Source organism: Micropterus dolomieu, linkage group LG20 (assembly GCF_021292245.1).
Source record: "Micropterus dolomieu isolate WLL.071019.BEF.003 ecotype Adirondacks linkage group LG20, ASM2129224v1, whole genome shotgun sequence".
Taxonomy (NCBI): Eukaryota; Metazoa; Chordata; class Actinopteri; order Centrarchiformes; family Centrarchidae; genus Micropterus; species Micropterus dolomieu.
The window spans coordinates 23,491,271-23,510,796 of record NC_060169.1 but is presented as its reverse complement, the minus strand read 5'-3'; the positions used below and the strand labels follow the sequence as shown (position 1 = coordinate 23,510,796).

The following is a 19,526-nucleotide window of genomic DNA, read 5'->3' as shown; positions in this document are numbered from 1 at the left end:
TGAAATCAACATTTTCTGGAATATTGCAACAACTTAAAAGCCACCACACATATTGTAGTCTACCTTAACATGCCGTACATTTAAAGAAAGTGTCTGACAGTTGGGTAAATATGCTTGTATACAATCTTAACTACAGTAAGATGAGAACAGGACAGGTTAGGGAACAGTAGAAAGACAAAAAAGTAGGAGAAACAACATTGCTCAGTTTTAAGAGAAAAAAATATGCATTCTTATAAATCCAAAGAGGTCTTGTTTACATGTATCTCAGTCACAAAGAGCAAAGGAGTAAGGAATTACATGTTAGTGATTTCTTGACCATAAGTTGCTAAATGGAGTGACTGTGCGCAGCATCTCATTGCCAAATTTGCATGAGATGGTGACTAGTTTGCTAATTAACAAGCCACAACATTGGAATAAAACATGTATCATATTAGCCGTAGTCACTGGAAGGTGTATTTAAGTTGTATGTAAGTTTTGATGAAACTCCCCTTTTCTTCCAAACTAAGTCAAACACATATCAGACCTACTTCTGTAATGAAATTGATCTTATTGTCTGGTTAAGACAGTGAACAAGCATATTTCCCAAAATGTTGGACTGGTTTGTGGTTTAAAAACACCCTAGATGCAAAAGTTACTCACATAAATGCAAACAACACAAAGAAAACATAGAAATGCAAAGAGCACACACACATGCATACAGACTGACCGACTGTGTGTCTGGCAGATGTGTTTAAGAGTGTCCAGATGTGGGGTTGCCAGATCGGAGGAAGTCTTTCTACCCTGACCCTCTAAGAGAGACGGAGACACAAAGAGATGCAGAGAGTTAAAAGCATTGGTTATAACTATGAAGAAGCCTCTAAGAGCTGAGCTATCTGAGTCCATATTCATAAATGTTTCCTGATGGAATTTTACATTTTATGATCACTGAAACTACATTAAATATATTGTACATTACTGGGATCCAATGGGCGAGACACAGAGGCTGTAGTCATACACATACAATGACAAGGATGATATTCAATAATATGTAAAGAAACCCATATTATATTAAATCATTAAAAGTATTTTGTTACACAGACAAAAATATACACTACATTTGTGCATGCATGCATCTGAAATGTGTGTGTTGTGTATGCATGTGTTACCCCACTGTTGTTGTAGCGCATTCAGGTTGTCCAATACTCTCTGGTGATAGTCTCTTTCTAGTTGGATGCACCATAACGCCCGTTGGTCTGAACATCACAGGTTAAGAAATACAACGCGCGCGCGCACACACACACACACACACTCTACAGGTCCTACAGAAAACCGGTTGCTTTACAACTGGTTTTCTGCTCAGGAACCGTTACAGCTGACAGAAGTAAAGGGAGAACAGAAAGTGAGACTGAAAAAAAATAGGAGAACAATAAGAGGGACAGAGAGAGGAGGAAACATATTCAGGCCAAAACAGAGGGAGATAAGTGCTCCAGCATGCAGTCTTTTATGTTTATAGATATGAGCAGCCAAAAGACAAACCTTCTTTGACATGGCTCAACGCTTTCTCTCTCTCTAACTAACCCTCTATGCGTGCATGACGTAGCTAAGCTAGCTTTCCACTTCTCTTTGCCTCTTTCATTTCTTCCATCCCACTGCGTCTCTTTCCTCTGATTAAACCTCTGTTAAAATTTCCAGTAATTTCTCATGCTCACTCTCCTGCGTTTCTTCTTCCATTTCATGGATCCCCATCTCTTCCGTCTACTCTGTTTAATATTTTGTCTTTATTGGCTGTAAATGTATGGGTGGATTTGTGTGAGGGTGTCTCTTTCTGTGAGTGTGTCTGTAAAGTATTCAGGTTGTTGGTATGCACTGTACAGTGACAATCAACATTTCAATGTCAAAACAGAAGGCTCTTTGGTTACAGTCAAGGGTCTACATAATGTAGACCATAAGTAGAAGAAGAACCTTTAGAACAGCTAAAAGGTTTAGCTGGTTGGCATAATTTTATTTCACTAAAAAGGATCATCCATCCATCCATCGTCAACAGGGTACAGGGTCACTTGATAATCATTATTTTAGTGTTCTCATAAATTATATGTAAATGCTAATATCTTTTTAGTATATTATTTTGGAAACATACTGTAGCTTTTCTTACCTGTCAGATCTGAGTTTTAATCCGATATCTATCTTTCCTCAGCGTATGTGCCTCCTTTCTCGCTGCCTCTCTGCCTTGTGAGCCTCTGGGCTTTCTGTATAAACCAGCTCAGCTACTGGTGCTTTTCCTCTCTCCGTTTCCCCTCTTCATGTTCTTCTTATGCATGCTGTCTCTTCCTTGCTTCCTTTTCTCTTTTCCCAGAGAAGTTCTTTTTCACTCTTCTGTCCTCTGTCTATTCTCTAATCTCTTGCTCTCTTTTTAATCACAATGTGTGTAAAGTCAGTGAGGCATCAAGTAATTTACTGTAGCTTTAATGCGACAAGTCAACAACTCCAAATCCTCAAACTCTACGTTTAAATAAAAAAATAAATAAATAAAAAAAAAAAAAACATAGACAAGTAGTAGAAGTAAATAAAAAGAAAACCACAATCAAAACGCATGTATGGACGAGCAGGCAAGCAGCAAGGTAAGCAAATGTACAGGAGATAAGAGTATAACACTCACAGTACAAATTACAATAAAAGCCACCCCTACCCCCTCACCCAGCCCCAATACACACAGACACTAACATAAGGATACAGTCTTTGTGAAGGACAAAGGCCTCAGCAATCTGCAGAGAGACAGAGAGAGAGAGGGATTAGAACTTTTATTAAAGTGCATGCTTTTAAAATATTTTTTCATTCTCAGTTATGTCACACAAGCTGTCAGGTAAAGTAGCTCCATTGGGGTTTGAAACCAAACTCAAAATATTGCTCATGTTCAATGGACCCTGACGATGACACACAAGATCAGACAAAGTACAAAACAATACACCAAGAGAGACATAGATAACATAAAACACCACACTATACAGAGCTGGAACTGCACTGCTACGGCTGCGGTGACTTCTATAATCATTAAAAATGATAGAAAATATATAATCCGATCTCAGGAACATAATAAAATAGTTAGGCCCTTGAATTTAGGAGAGTGAGTGAAAATGAAAGTGAAAAGCAGGACAGAAAAACGAGACCACGGTAGATACCTCTCTTCAGCCAGTGTCGCTTTCATGCTGCTCAGCTGATCACAGAACAAGAGAAGTGTGTGTGTGTGAGAGAGAGAGAGAGGAAAGGAGGGCACAAAAGGCTCTCGCATTTCTGATGAATTGAGGGGCGGTGACGACTGAATGACCTCTGGAGCCAACTGTGCTGGTTCAGATATGAAGATGGAAAGAGTTTAAATTTGTTTTCTGTTTTTTTTTTACAATATTTACACATCAGTTACACCATGAGGCACACCTATCCACCAAAAGTACAGTCCAATTTTAAGATTCAGGATTTTGTTTCTCCAAAAATAGGACAACCATCACTGTTATCAATCATCCATCAATGTTAAAATACATATATATTCTCCTGCTTTTCCCCTACCTTTCAATATTGATCAGTATGTTTGGCACATTATGTTTGTGACCTAAAACACTTCAATAGAATAAATACAACTAATTAAATCAATGACGTCTGAATAATTTGTCCATTCTTTGGCCCACCACACTGGCTTTTCCTAACCATTCATATTTATGACGCTGGTGTTGGCTTCGCAAACTTTCACCATTCACCATTGTTAATGAAATGATGCAAATGAGCGCCCTGCAGGAACTTTGACAATGCAGTCCACAAGGACCAAGCAAAGAGATTTAAATGCGATGTTCAGCAACAAAAAGCACTGCTACATTTAGGCCATCTACATGACCTCTCATTTTTTATGACTTAAAGTTGGTCATGTCACGTCCTCACTGTAACAGCAGCGGGCACGAATATGTTTGTAATCATTGTTGATGTGTAGGCGGAAACCAGAAATTAGTGCAAAACAAAGCCGCAAATGATTATTGACCTTTAATCTTCAACTTTAATTAAACCTGCAAATAATTGCTTTTGATTGTTGGGTTAAGCTTAGACAAATTGTAGACCTGTGTACCTGTTGTAAAGCTGCTGTCAGAGGAGAGCGTTTTTTAGTAAGTGAAATTTCTTTAAAAGCGCAGACTGGTGACAGCAGAAAGACTGTTAATATCTTAACAGTTATCACAATATACTATTGTGAGGCTTGTGTGTGTATTGACGTACGTGTATACGTACGTCAATACACAAACACACACACACCTGCAAATACACATGCATCATGAAATGACACTTTAAACAGCTGTAATCCGATTTCTTTACTATCGCAATTGTAGTACAGGAGCAAAGCTTCGTATTAATAACAAGAGGTTGTGTTCGGCATCTTGCTTAAAGCAGTGTTTGCTGTTATAGTGCTGTTAGAAACTCTTTTCTCCCCACACTGCCAACATCATGATTCAGTAGTTTCAGTAGTCTTGCTTTCACAACACACCCTGAAATCATTAGCTACAGTATTTTACCAAAATATTTGTAAAAGAGGCAGAAGCACACCTGTGTTCATGAACACCCCCCCGTACACACACACCTGTTTGCCTGAAAGTAAGGTTAGCTCCGGTGTGCGTGATTTCTAAATCAAACTGAAATATTCACACACCCTATAACATTCAAGTCCTGTCATGCATGTCTTTTTGTGACAGAGAAACGCGCAGAGAAAGAGAGCATATGCTTTTTATGTGCATGTGGTTTATATGCTTGATTGCTTTGTCTTTGTGTGCACTCAAGACACCCAAGCCTCAGGGTACAAAGTGCCATGCTGATTATGGGGTCGAGTGGATAACAGTAATTTAATAACTAGTATGGGAGTAACAGTTTAAAGAGACTAAAATGACAGAAAGTCAGCAAGAAAAACATTAAGAAACCACTAAAGACCAGAGTGTCTGTTCAAATGATCTACTGATACAGTGATACACGTTTCAGAAAGTAAGACAGACAGGTTACCTGGTGAAGGTACTGTGGAAGGTGAGTGTCATCTCCTCTTTGTGCCAACTGCTCGAGAGACTCCAGCAGAGCAGGGCTTGGAATAGGCCCTGTGGCGCAGGTGGAGACTGAGACACAAGTGGGCATTGGAGTGGAGGTAATGTGTTCCCAATTTGAGGTTATAGGTCCTGTGGAGGAGGTGGACTCTGTACCATCGGAAGCAAAGAAAGTGTTGAGCCTTGTGGTGCAAGCAGTAACTGTAAATGTCTCTGCAGTTGAGGTGATAGGTCCTGAATATGAACTGGCGCATGTGAGCCCATGGTTGAAAACAGGACCTGTGGATGAGGTCAGATGTTCTGTAGTGAAGTTGGTATTTTTTGCTATCCTGTCTGTAGCTTCAGAGATACATGTAGGCCCAGGTGGGCTGGTAGGCCTGGTGTCTGAGGTTATGGTTAGTGTGGCAGAATGGGGTCTGGGTCCCTGGGTAACTGGCCCTGAGGTGCAGGCAACTGACTCAGTGTTTGAGTTCTGAGAGTCCACATTAACATCACTGTGTTGCACTTGACCGATGGGATATGCTGTTTCTGGACTGACCACAGGAATGACAGGGGATGTAGGCTCTGGACTGGTCCCAGGGCTGAAAGGATATGGAGTCTCCAACAGACTGCCTACAGAGGGGAAGAAAGACAGCAGCAAACAGAAAAAGAGATGAGAGAAAGATTAACTAGGGCACAGTGAACGTGCTGAAACAAGATGACTCACAAACAGCAGTTTAAAACTCCTGAGAACACAGGTGTATATTATATAATCTATGTACTGTTGGAGTTGTGTCATAATACAATACTGACAATTAGATTTGGGACTGAAATGAGAAGATTAAGTCACACCCTATTCACTAAATTTGGAGCAGTTAAAAATAAATCAAACACCTTGGCTTATTATTATTAGTAATATAGATCTCACTGACTTACAGGAATATGAATTAATGAAGCATTATAAGGCTACATCCATACTACTACGTTTTCGTTTTAAAACGCAGACCTTTTGCTACATTTGCAACCGCCGTCCAGACTAAAACGACAGATCCAAACTCCTAAAATGGAGAAGTTTGAAAACGCGGTTGACACCGTTTTCCTTTTAAAACTCAAGAGTAACATATTAGTGCAGACAGGTGAAACGCAGGTGTGGACGGAGATTGTTTTCGCTTTGAACCTCAGTTTTAAAACAAAAACGTAGTAGTGTGGATGTTGCCTAATACATAGAAAAAAAGATGGATTACTTCAGATTTTGGATACACAGCTATAAGATAATAACTGTCTTGTGGGGAATGGAGCTCTAGAAACCACAGAGAGCAACTGAGCAAACAAAAAGGTTCACACTCTTTCTTTACAAGTCAATTGCTCCTTGTTTAAAAACACACACAGTGCGAGTGCAACTGGTTTTATTTGACAAACACTGTTACAGATTACCATGTCTGACAAGCAAGAAAGACTCTTTTTGTCTACTCTAGATGTACTGATCTACTCCTTTTTTATCTTTCTCTTTATCCATCCCTCTTCTCATTATCTATATTCTATCTCTCTTGAATTCTACACATAGCCTCCTTACATCTTATTTATCAAGTTTGGCTCCCTCAATTCTCTTTGTCAGTCACGTCAGAATTGACATCATCACCCTCAGTCACTCTGACCTTAATCCAAAATGCTGACCACTTAAAAACACACAAAAGTCCCTACAACAGCGAGTACGCCAGACCAGTGTTTGCAGAGCAGTCCTTCACTACACAGTCACTTCTTGTACTGTTTAAGCAGTGAAAGCTAATACTCAATAACTCATAGAAAGAGTCTATCTTAAAACATTTAAATTAGGTCAATATTTGTAAACAAGTGGCATACTATTTTCACACTACATTTGTTGGAGGATCAGATTTTTTGGTGTTTAATTTAAAATACGCTGGAAATTATGTAAACATCATTACACAATAAAAAACCCACCTTTGTTAGGGTCTACATTTATTTAGTATGTTGTCATACAAAGTAACTGTGTATTGGCATCTTTGTTTCTGTCGATCTTGCCCCAAAAAATTCCAAATCACATTTTTAAGTTTAACACTTTAAAATTATTTTTATTTTTAACCTTGGCTCCCAAATAAGACGTTTGATCACATTAAAGAATAAACTGTTGTAGCTTTGGAAGGAGTTGTTGTGGCCTAACTGCCTAATTAGGTAACAAACACACTACCTTGGTAGATTTGATTGTGTTTTTTTCCCTTGTCTCTTACGATTATTTTAGCTCCACTAATCACATTTTCACATCAACAATGAATCAATCCTTGTGTAATTTGAAAGGGGTCGCTCCCAATGACAATCCCAGGGAATTATCACAAAACTCTGCAAGCACTACTGAACATTTTAGCCTCTTTCAGCTCATTGTTTTGGTTTACCATCTGCAAAATTTCTGTATACTTCATTCTCAATCAGTCACTCACTTTCAGTCACCCAGTTTCCAGCAACAGCAGGTAACCGTTTTAAATGATTGATAAACCCACTACACACTACCTCCTGGTGACAAACGGCAGAAAGACAACTTTGGTGACTAACTGGTGAAGAAAGCTGAGCAGCCAGATATTTTTCACAGGGGTTGGAGGACATGAAAAGACTCTCTATGTTTGTTGGATGTGCCAACAGGCATTTGTTTGCCTATACAACAGCCATAACAACTTAATAATCTACTCGGCTGTGTATCTGTTAGCTTGTGTTGGTGTTCTACTGCCCCTAAATGGCCAAGGATTTACAGCAAAAAGTAAAAAGAAGATTCGAAAGCGTGTGTGAAAGTGTGTGTCCATGTGTTCCCTACCAGTTTCTGAATAGGAGGAATCAGTCATCGGAGTGTCTGGAGACTGGCAGCGATTTAGACAGCTTGATTCCTCTGATTCTTCCTCCTCTTCTTCTTCCTTCATCACCTCATCAATGTCATCTTCGTCATCCTCCTCGCTGCCTCTTCCTGCGTATTCTTCCTTTGCCTGCTCCTCCACCATGTCCTTCCCATTGTTGCTAAGAGAGGCTTTTTGAATGAGCCCACACCCTCCTCCGTCTTCATTTTGTAAGGGAGGGACACTGTGAGTCTGCGTGAGCGTGTTTGTCTCGTTGAGATTGCGAGTTTGGGCAGTGAGAGCTTCAGGTGTGGGAAGGTTATCACAGAAGTCAACCCCGCCCACCTGAACATGGGACATCACTCTGCCCTCCTTCTCAACCTGACCTAGAGATAACATAAAGGTTCAGGGAAAATTACAACAAAATTAATAAGGTAAGAAACTTCCTACGCAGTCTGAATGTCATTCAGTTGACTTTGACTCAATATTTACATGACAGAGCAGCCAGCTGTCTTAATTCTCAACAGCTTTGAGTTATTTTCACTTTGCTTTGAATATTTTCAGATAATACTTTGTGATATTTTACATTACATTTATTCATTTAGCTGATGCTTTTATCCAAAGCAACTTACAATTGCTATACATCTCAGAGGTTGCATGCCTCTGGAGCAACTAGGGGTTAAGTGTCTTGCTCAGGGACACAATGGTGGATGTCTCACAGTGGGAATTGAACCCAGGTCTCCCACAGCAAAGGCAAGCATCTTCTCTATGCACCATCACCACCCCGATGATATGCTTTACTGAATTTGAATTACTCACCACCATGATCCATCTGGCACCACCGTCACAACGTTTTTGACCTTTCAGCCCGAATGTCAGCGCCGCCTATATGACAATCCAAGTATAAGAAACACAGATAAAGTCACACTCCAGAGTGAGACATACAAAACAAGTTTAGCATCATTCCCGAGTTGTCAAAACAAACCCTAGGGCTTTTTAGATTTCAAAAAAAACAAACAAAAAAAACAGTCCTACCAACACCTTGTATTGCAATAGAAGACTTGCCGACACACAAACAAATGCATTGATGTACATAGTGATTAGACATTACGGGTTTTTAGAACACTTTCACTGATCCCTTTTCTTTGTGATTAACATTTTTTAGTAAGGCGAAGAAAACTTTTTACACACATAGAACACATACAATACAGTTCATTAGGAGAGAAATAAGTAAAGAAAGGAAAAGAGTGAAGACATAAAAAGATGAGCATTCCCATAAAACATACAAATGAAAATAAGAATAAAAAAATAATTAAAATAAAATAAAATAAAAAAGGGTGCAGGTAGGTTTGGGGGGTCTGTCTGATATAAGTGTATTTGATGTGCAAAGTTTTTGGAGGCACCACTTATGTTTTACCATGCAGTTTCCCATGATGGTTCTAAACCAAAATCCCTTTCTCACCCCATTTCTCCTGCTGGTTCTTTACAGACTTTCACTGATTCTTAAGATACACCTGACATGACAAGTCCTAAATCTGTAAGAAACCACTGACTAGCTAAACACTGTACAGTTTTGCAAAATTGCCCAAAACTACAACTGAGACATGAGACACTAAGTACAAGCAGCAAGACTGAGAGAGAGAAAAAAGAGAGAGCAACACATTTACAAGCTTGCTATGTTAATTTATTGTGGAAGGATTTATGACATTGGAGGAGCAGTGACAGTGACTAGGGGCAAAGTGATGCATGGCAGTACACGCAATGCAATAAATTATATATTGTCCACCCTTATTTACATGCAGAGAGAATACTATAAACCACAGTATACTGGAATCCAAAACACCTATCACCATCTTCAAAAATGAATATACAATTAAATTAACACTTCTTGGATTTATTGTTGGACTGCTGCACTGGATTACAGTAGATTATGCAAGTGTACAAACTGGTAAATCAGTGTACAACGCAATTCAGTATTATGCAATAGCCTGCCTTTGAATTTTACTGCCTTACTTATGTTCACAGTTGACTCAGCAACAAATTGAACACAAAGACTGACACAAAACCTCTGTTAGGTTGTTTTGTCTATGTTGCCCCTTACAGACAATCTCTGGACTTTACTTAGACTGACCAATGTAAGCACATGAAGTCTGCATTCAAGTCTGTAAAACAATTACAAAGGACATGTGCTATAAAAATAATATGGCACTGACACATAATTTTAAGTATTCCCGACTGCAGTCAAAAGTACAACCAACTTTCACCATACACATGGAACATTTCACTCATCTAATAAGTTTAATACACCTTTCAATATAAACTATAGTAGAGCCTCACACAAATGACTTCTCTTAAAACATTGCACCGACTTTACCTTTTATCTCTGGCTGGCTACAATAGGCACGGCTATATACCACGCCAACAAAACTGTTTTATTAATTATGGTAATATTTTCACTCCAAAGCCTCCACAAACACACACATCCAGGCTAATGAAAGCCTATCTCAGAGGAATAAGGCTGTCCTCGTTTCCTGCAAGCTAATTGTTCTTCCTGTAATCCTGTATTGGCCTGTGTAAGACTCAGCCCAAACATCTAGAAAGAAAAAAGAAAGCCAAGACAAACGCACCTAGCAAGGTTCCCCATGTCCATTCTCTTATTAAAACTCTTATGGACAATTGTACATATTGAATTTGAGTTGAATTTATTGAAGGATAGCCCCTTGAGATGCAGCATCTCATTTTCAAGGGGGTACATACAGTATAATATGTTAACTCATACAAATGACACAGATAAATACCTTGGGAGATGAGTCCATGAACAAATCAGCACTAATGACCCCAGACTCCAAAGGGAGGTCAAAAACCTATGTAACCATCTTGCATTTGGGTTGTATGAGGTCTATAAGAGATGTCCTATATCCCAAAGGGAAGCTGAATCTGATTCCTAGATATTAACATGGCTTTGAGATACAAATATAACCGAGTATGAGATGAGAGACTGTTTCGGTGTCTAATTAATCCAAGCTCTAAATGTCCCTCTGGAAGATAAAACAAACAACCATGACATTAAGGCTTATGCAACAATAACTTCCAGATTACACACACAGGTGTTACAGCACCTGTCATAATTCTTTCATATGCTATGTGGATGTTTTTGTTTTATATTATCTACAGTATCCTTAATGTCCCTGTCCCACAGAGCCATCTGTCCATACAACCGTCCATCCTCTCCTCTTTTTGTCTGTGCCCTACTCCACAGGGGACCATAAATAATGAAAGACAGAAGAAGGGACAAATGGAGAAAGGGAATCCAGCCAAAAGGACAAATACAAAGGTGGAAGAAACAGACCCTGTCCTTTGACAGGCCGCTATAGAGACTAGTACAGACAGCAGAGCTACATACAAATGAACTGGCACGGACGGGTGTCAAGTTATGTTTGCGTGTAAGTTAGACGTTGTATAAATTAGCTAAACTCACGTAAAAAATAATGTAGCAAATGACATGTAAAACATTATCAGTAACTGGTTGTGGTTCAGACCATAAACTTTATATAAAAAAGGTTCAGACCAGCCACTCTCTTTCGTTAGCTAACGTTATTGCTAGTCAAAAAATGTTCTCTTAGTAAACTAAGTTAGTTAACGTTAGATAAAAATAAATATAACTGATTGATGACTCTAACAGTTAACGTTACCAGAGGAAAGTGACAGAAAACATCCATGCAGCAGTGACAGCAGACTGACTGTCATTTCCACCATATTATTTAACGTTAGTTGACACTTACGTTAACTGGTTAGTGGCTAGTCGGCTAATTAACCTGGCAATGTTTAGTAAAAAGCTAGCATAACTTACCTTAACAGCATACAATGTAGAAATTAATGCCTGTAACGTTATATCGATAACTTACCTAAGTTAACGCTACGGCGACAAATTTGTCATCGGCTACGTTATTGTATGCTGCTGTTGCTAGCTAAAGTCAGCTAACCTAGCCGAGTAACGTTATGGTTGACACATCTGGCCACAGAAAATCTTTCAAACCTAACGTTACACCTTCATTTGCTTAACTTAAACGCGCTAGCTTTCACATCATTACACCCTTCTGCGACACAAAAGAGCTAAACGGTACTCACAGCTGAAAAGGTAGTGTGGATGTTAAAGGCTGGGACATCAGACACTTCGCTGAGTATGTTGTTACCGACTGCAGCTACATACTCACTGTAGGTGTAACCGACAGGCTGCCAGGGGTCGTTGCTGCCGCTGTCATGCCTGGACCGGGTGCTGCTTGAGAAACAGCTGGGACATGCACTGTCGACATCTTCTGTTCCAGCACTGGCAGTACATGCATTTTATTATTCGGCAGGGGCTATTCTTAACAATACTGCAAACAATTGAATCAAGTTTAAGCTGAACCGTTTTTACTTTATAGTGTTGCTGCTCTTATTATGTATTGTCACTTGTGCTGTGTTGATGCTTGTAAGTTGTTCCTCAAATTTAAGTCGCTTTGGATGAAAGCTTCTGCCAAATGAGTAAATGTAAATGTGTTAGCAAAGCCAGCTGTTTACATGCTGAATAGGTTTAGGCCGCATAACACTGCGTATAGTGTGCAAAACCCAGATATGCAGCCAATCAAATCTACCAAGCTTTGTCTTTACGGTAAAATAATTTATTTCACAATCTCGTGCACATGTAGTATTGCTTTACATGTATGACATGCCAAAAGATAACTCCAGCATTGCAAAAACAAATATTTTAAAAGCCTATGAACAACCTAATTAATCACCATTTTTGCAACCAGGGAAGCAGAGTGACAGTTTTAGTCTGGCCAACAAACCCAGCCTCATCCATATAAGAGCACTGGTTGTGCAAGCACTTACTAAAACAGGGCTTAAATCAATCTCCCTGGCACTCTTAATCAAAATTCTGATTTAATGATTTATTCAAAAACACGCAGCTTAGACATTACATAAACATGACATTTAAACAAGCTTATGCAATCACAATGAAAATTATACAAAAATATACAAGACTTGGCGCTATACAAAAACCCTTATTCCTGCACTGCTATACCTTAAGATGTCAGTTCAGAAAATTATGCAATACAAGATACATGCAGAGAGTTGTGTTCTGTGAAACTCCTCCTTTCCCATGCTGCTGTCTGCATACAGCGATGATTTAATTAATCATTTAACAAAGAGACCTTTATTCTGTAACAACCAAATCAAATGTTAAATCATTTGATTGCAGAAACACATTTTTTCCTCCCACTGGCAATCACACAAATCTCAAATGAGAGCACCAAAATTAACCACTTCTGTTACTGAGTTTTTGTTTTAAAATTTCTTGTGGGAATCCCAGTTCAGGACAACACAGAAGGTCATTTGTCCAAGTCCAATTCCTCCATTGCCCTAAAGTACAGTAAGTCACATTCTCATCGTTTCATTCACTCTGTACAGAAGTGTTTTATGCCAAGTTATTCTGCATAAACATTATTCTTTTTTGCTTTTCTTTATGTATCTTCTGTGTCCCTATTTCATTATATCACACATTATATTATTCTTATTTATATAACATTATCATTATATTATACATATGCGTTTTCTGTTTACTTTTGGATTTAATTTCTATAAAACTATACACATGGCCTGTATGTCTATATTTTAGCCCCAACCCTCCCTCTGTGTGTTCTCCAGAATCTCTTCATAAAGCCAGCTCTGTGTAAACTCCTGGCTCTTGTCCATCAGTTGGAACAGTCGGAGATACTCCTCTGGATATACATGGCCTGTCAGTATGTCCTCCTGCATGCCCATCTCTGATAACAGCTTACTCCCACTATCTGGGGACCAGAGACTAGGGAAAAACACAGAAAAGGGAGAATAAATAAGAGGAAAACAAGGTCAGAAGATGAGGATTTCAATGGCTGTGTGTGTGTTGCTTACTTTAGCCTGTCGATGAGCTTGACCTTCCTCTTTGCCAGACACTGTTTGACCATCATCAGAAGAGTTGAAGCATTAGAAGGATTGAGGCCTGCAGAGAACAGATCAGCCCGTGGACGCAGGCGCACCAGGCACAGGTGGTCATTGGGAAGCTGAGGGCAGAAAGAGGACGAGGGGAGAGGTTATATTAAATAGACAAAACCGATCACATTTATATTGCTGTTACTGAGTCTGCTCCCTTTCTTACCCTGCCCTTGGGACCATGTACAATCTGTCTTGAAGACATTACAAATGACTCCCAGGGCTCCTGCACAAACAGAATGAGGAGGTTGACAACCAGAAGACTCACCCTCTATGTTGAAAATGTGTGGAAACATGGATGTTTTAGTGCTACGCTCCCATGCATTAGCCTCAAGGACGAATAATAAAACTTAACACACTTCTATATTTAAGACTTTTCTGGTTTTGCTGTCCAATCTCACTTGTTTGAATACATGTACATAATCACCAAAATGTTCTTCGCCATCCTCCCTCATACTGTACCTTGTGCAGCAGTTCGATATCACAGGCCATCTGCCAGAGGACACCGAAGGCTCTGTAGTGCATCATTTCACCTGGACGTGACACCAGTTTCTGATGGAGAATTAGTGGTGTTAAATATTTTACACAAGGATCAAAGAAACCAACACTGATTATCAGATTATCGATTCATTTGAGTTACCAGACACTAATCTCCCTCAGCATCAGCTTGTGATTGTGTTGTCAGCATGGGTATTTTCAGGGCTAATCACCAAAGCTGTTGATTATACTGACAGGTGCAGCAGTAACTAAGTACAGATTTGAGCTGTTTTACAGCTGCCCCAAATGCAAACAGGAGGTGTGATCAGTAACTGGTACTCAATCATTTCTACAGATACAGAGGTTAAAATGCTTGTTCTTTTACCAAGTATTCCTTCTCGCTTATGAATAGGTTGAGCTCTATTCTTCCGTATCTGTAGACAGACAGCCGTTCAAACAACGCGTAAACCATCTTCAGCAGCATGCCACGTTCATTACGCTGGGGCAAGATACCAACCACCTTCACTGGGATGTCTGGACGGACACACACACACAGGAATACAAAACACTCACTTTAGAGGGATGGTACACTACATACAATGCACAGTGTATGTTCAGGAAATTGTGTTTTTGCACAAAAGCTGCATAGGTCATTACACTGATTTTTATTTAACCTTTATTTAACCAGGAAGTCCCTTGAGTTGTAAATCTCTTTTCCGAGGGAGACCTGGCCAAGACGGCACGCCAGTTATAATTTAAATAGAAATACAACATAGTCAAAACAAACTAACAAGCATCACACATAAAGGAAAGGGATGCAATGTTGCAATGTGATTTTATTTTTTCCAAACCATTATTGATGCTAAAAGCTTTTATGTTTGAAACCTGTGTGTTCCACCGATCAAAGGTTTTAGGTATACATATTCTCAGTTTGGATTTGTGGCATTGAAGGAGACGCTAAACTTAAGGAGCAAAAACCCCTTTGTGTGTATGCATGTGTGAGAGAGAATTTGCAACATAGCAGTGTCTTAGATTTGCTGCACTGTGTTTGTGTGTGCACACATGTTCTTTTTCTTACCATCAGTCCAGCTGGCTTCTGATATTCCCAGGTCAGTGAACAGTTTGTCAGTGAACATGACAGGAGGTTTAAGGGTTCCACTGCCAATGGGGTCTAATTTAAAGTAGTCACAATGAACGACTTCAAGCTGACCATCAAGACGACCTTCCAACTCCTACAACATGGAAGCATCATTTATTTAACTACTACATAAGGGGTAAAGATTAATTGAAGAAATAACATCTGATAATAAGGTTAGAACAAAGAACTGGCTAATCTCCGCAAGAGGATGCACAAGCTTTAAGATGCTTAGAGATGTTTGTGTTACCTGTAGATTGCCTAGGAAGAACCTATCCCCTTCCAGAGCCACAACTCTCTGAGCGCCAGAATTTAGCAGTGTCCTAGTCAACACCCCGGGACCTAAGAAAGAAAGACAGAAACACAGCAACACAGCTCATTTCATTGTTGTTTTACTATGGCACCCCATTAAAAACAACTGTTTAATTTGCCACTGTTTCTGCCAAATTAAATAAAAATTACACACCAGAAGGAAAAAAAAAAACATGCATGAAGTTTCACTCCAACTGAAGCTTTGTACAAATACATACCTGGGTTACATTCGAAGATAACAGCTTTAGCATCATCAGGTCGTAGGTGATGCGTTACCAGTTTAGCCAGGTCTGGGTCCACTATGAAGTGTCTCATTTTTTTACAGGCCTGAGCACGACGTACATTCTCCTCGACCTCCCCAAGGTCCAGGAAGTCATAATGGCACAGAGGACGACACTGGCCCTGGAGAAAGACATCAATCCACATAAAGAGTGAAAGAAATTCAACAACATATGTGAAAAAGCTCACAGTACATTGAGATCCTCCGTCTTTTTCTGTCAGTCTTCTTCTATAGTAATTTTCCAGTTTACTTCACAAACACAATCCTGTCCTCATACAAAGTGGTTCAAGTAACATGGAAAACCTCAAGAATTACACAGTATATTAAGATAAAACCATATAATCAAAATGTTAACAGTCCCTGAGGCAGAGTTGGAGCACAGCTGCAGTAAGCAGTAACAGAATACAGCAAACTCAAACACAGCATGGATAAGAATACTACAAAAAAGGGTCAACTTGTGGGTTAACCACAAGTGTTTTGGGGCAAAACATGTGGGCTAGTGCCGAGTCAGAGCAGATCTATGTGTTGTGCACCTCAACAATCAAGGAAAAAACAGCTATATAAAGGCAGTATATCAGTCCATAGTGTCAAAAAAAGATGATCATAGAGCAGACTCAATACATGCTGGAGGTATTACATCTCTCAATTGGGCTCTAAGCCCATGGTAATTCTCAAGGAGGAGTTGGCGGAAGGTGCTGGGGGAAATTATGTTTGGACTGTTTTAACTGCAACTGCAACCAACACAAAGGACTTGAAAATGTGTGTGCAGAAACACTTGTCACTGATGCAGAATTTGTTAAAAATGGACATTTTGACCCTGGTTTTAGATCCTGGGCAGAGCAGCAGATTAGCAAAGTTATGGATATGCATAACGACAATTACATAATGTACAGGGTTTTTTTGTTGTTTTTTTACAATATCCTTTTAGAGACACTTTTTCAAATACGTCTGAATTAGACGTCACAGTTGTCTAGTCTTGAAAAGACCACACTAGATAATCTTCAAGGTTGTGGACAGGTTTCCCTTCTGTATAAATTGACTGTAGACAATTTTAAAGAATATTCTGACAACAAAAGGTTGGTGTGGTCTAGTGACCAAGATGCAGAAATTTCTGGGTCACCGTCATACAAACTATATCCGAGATTATCTCTCTTAAGATGCCTGTCTGTCCTCAGATGTTCGTCCTTGGACTATTCCCACCCGAGTTAAGACTGTCAGTCACAAATAAAAAGATTTAAGTTCACTTCAGGCTAAACACTGCGTTGCAATCGCCTGAAAGAGCACTGAGGCACCGACAGTGGGAAATTGGTTAAAGAGCCTTTCTTTCTGCCAAGCCATGGAAAAACTAACCCAAAAGGGAAAATGCAGAGTTATTTTTGTTTTTATGTATGTATGTAGAAGTGCATGTGGTTTGTTAATTTTGACATTTTCCCTCCCCCTTAATAAGTATAGAATAAAAAAGTACAGAAGCACAGACATTTGTAAATCCAAGCTGCAGTGGAAGATTAGTGTCTAGAATCAAGCCAAGCCAGAGTTAACTGCCTACCTGTACAGCCACAGCAGACAGGTTCCTTTGCGTGAGCGCTGAGGACGGGGATGTCCTCTCTGCACGGGGCTGTTGGGAGCTTGGACCAAGTGAGGGTCGACCGGGACCCGAGGAGAGAGAGTCCAGGCTGTAGGCTCTTCTATGAAGCACAGGAGCCCCGGGAACACAGAGGCCAGAGGGAGCCACAGGGGCAAACAGCACCTTGCGCAAACAGGATCTACTTCTGATGGTCTGGCAGCAACCAGAGCGCATCATCAGCTCCACCACTCTACAAAGCTGGGTGGTCATGGTGGTTCAGTGACAACAGAGGGAGGAGGGAGATTGAGGGGACCTCTTTAAGAGGCCACTGCCTAAAGGGAATGAGGAGAGAAAGGGACAAGAGATGTTAAGATGAATAACAGACATTTAAGTAACATTAACTTACATTTAAACATGTAACATCATTTTTAAGTGACACTTGGGTAACTTGCAGCTAACTTGGTATTTAACTGGCCTATACTAAAGCATCGATACAGTGGACACAATTAGAAATGGCAGGCTTTAAATGTTCGCATCGTAATACACAAATACTATAATCGGTTGTCCTCGCACGTGGTGAGGTGAACTTCTCCTTAACGTTTAATGGTAACTCTATCGGCCTGGGGAGGTTAGCTCTGTCCTGGACTCTGTAGGTTCACACACTTTGGTCATCACGAGCCAAAGAGGCACAACATAACCTCGCAGGGAATATGTTACCAGAAGACTGGAGTCTGTTAGCCGAGTGGCTAGCCGTGAGCTAACATCGCTTCCAACTAAAATGCATTTAATGTCGTTTCATCTGGAGAAACACAGACTTACCTTATTGCAGACTATCCTATATAATTAAATCTAACAATATCAGTGATTTAAAGTTGCCCCTTGTCTGCCTGTTCGCCGGTAAAGCTCCATGACATTGAGCCCTCCGCATCCCGTCCCCGCACGTCTTGTGTTTTGCAACTCTCGTGGTGTTACAGACGCATCCGATTGTCGTCATTGACAGGCGACTACAGCGAGGACCAATCAGGAAGTCGTTACATCCATGACTAACGTACTCATATTAAAAAGAGATGTGAACGCACTCAACACAAATGACAGTAATGTACTTGCTGGAGCTCTGCCCCTGTTCTGTTTCACTTTTCAAGAGTCTGACATCTGTCAATTCCAGCAACCAAGATGTTTTATTCAAAGTGTGACAAGCACATTGCAGACTTATTCATCAGGTTGCCAATTCTGTTTAAGTGGGTTCCTGGACATGTAGATCTGAAGGGTACTGATGGTTGACAGGTTAACAAAACCAGCTCTGCAGAGGTCAATTTAAATAATAAAGTCAATTCAACATTTAGAAACATAGGTAGCCTAAGTCAAGAAGAGAATCACAATCAAAATCAAAAAGAGCTTGATTGCCAAGTTTTTTACACGTACGAGGAATTTGCTATGGTGATTAGTTGCTAGACATAGACAAACATACAGCTGACATAAATAAATGTAAATACCATATAAATTTGGAATAAACAGATGCAAGTTATAAAATAATAATAGAGTCTATAAAGAAAGCGAGTAGAATTTTCTTTGATTTTATCAGAGAACCCGGATTAAAGGGGCAATATGTAGTTTTCAGCAGCCACTAGCGGTGCGGTTTTAAGATTGAAACCATGTAACTGGGTTCATTTCTAAGTGAGGTTACAGTCCGTTGACAAAAAGGCAGTAAAAAGTGATTTATAACTAAGTGATATCATTTAAAATCTACCTATAGCCCCTTTAATATGATAGGATAATAGACTCTATTAAAAAACACACACTGTAGTATTTTTAGTAAATTATATGACAACAACAACAATAATAATAATAATAATAATAATAATAATAATAAGAAGAAGAAGAAGAAGAAGAAGAA

At 39.6% G+C, this 19,526-nt stretch overlaps 2 protein-coding genes across 7 annotated transcripts in view; both read right to left on the bottom strand.

The window, feature by feature from the left end:
• Positions 1-12,142, bottom strand: part of cnsta (consortin, connexin sorting protein a) — a 22,203-nt gene extending 10,061 nt beyond the window's left edge. The window contains exons 1-7 of one of the 6 annotated variants that reach the window (XM_046032416.1): positions 12,067-12,129; positions 8,672-8,737; positions 7,837-8,233; positions 5,002-5,648; positions 2,711-2,741; positions 1,146-1,232; positions 707-788 (exon numbers count right to left, since the gene is read on the bottom strand). In XM_046032416.1, the coding sequence (XP_045888372.1) occupies positions 707-788; positions 1,146-1,232; positions 2,711-2,741; positions 5,002-5,648; positions 7,837-8,233; positions 8,672-8,737; positions 12,067-12,114 (1,358 nt within the window). In that variant the 5' untranslated portion in view covers positions 12,115-12,129. Of the gene's footprint in view, positions 1-706; positions 789-1,145; positions 1,233-2,710; positions 2,742-5,001; positions 5,649-7,836; positions 8,239-8,671; positions 8,738-11,757; positions 11,869-11,980 lie in introns of those variants that run through there. The other 5 variants (XM_046032419.1, XM_046032417.1, XM_046032418.1 and 2 more) reach the window with 5 other exon arrangements.
• Positions 12,143-12,497: 355 nt separating this feature from the next.
• On the bottom strand, positions 12,498-18,606 carry tfb2m (transcription factor B2, mitochondrial). The gene is made up of 10 exons (XM_046032422.1): positions 18,452-18,606; positions 17,615-17,964; positions 16,007-16,190; positions 15,727-15,818; positions 15,420-15,573; positions 14,727-14,875; positions 14,327-14,416; positions 14,031-14,090; positions 13,787-13,935; positions 12,498-13,697 (listed from the first exon to the last, which is right to left on the bottom strand). Exons 2-10 carry the CDS (start codon positions 17,900-17,902, stop codon positions 13,508-13,510), a joined length of 1,356 nt encoding a protein of 451 aa, XP_045888378.1. The 5' UTR covers positions 17,903-17,964; positions 18,452-18,606; the 3' UTR covers positions 12,498-13,507.
• Positions 18,607-19,526: the final 920 nt, after the last annotated feature.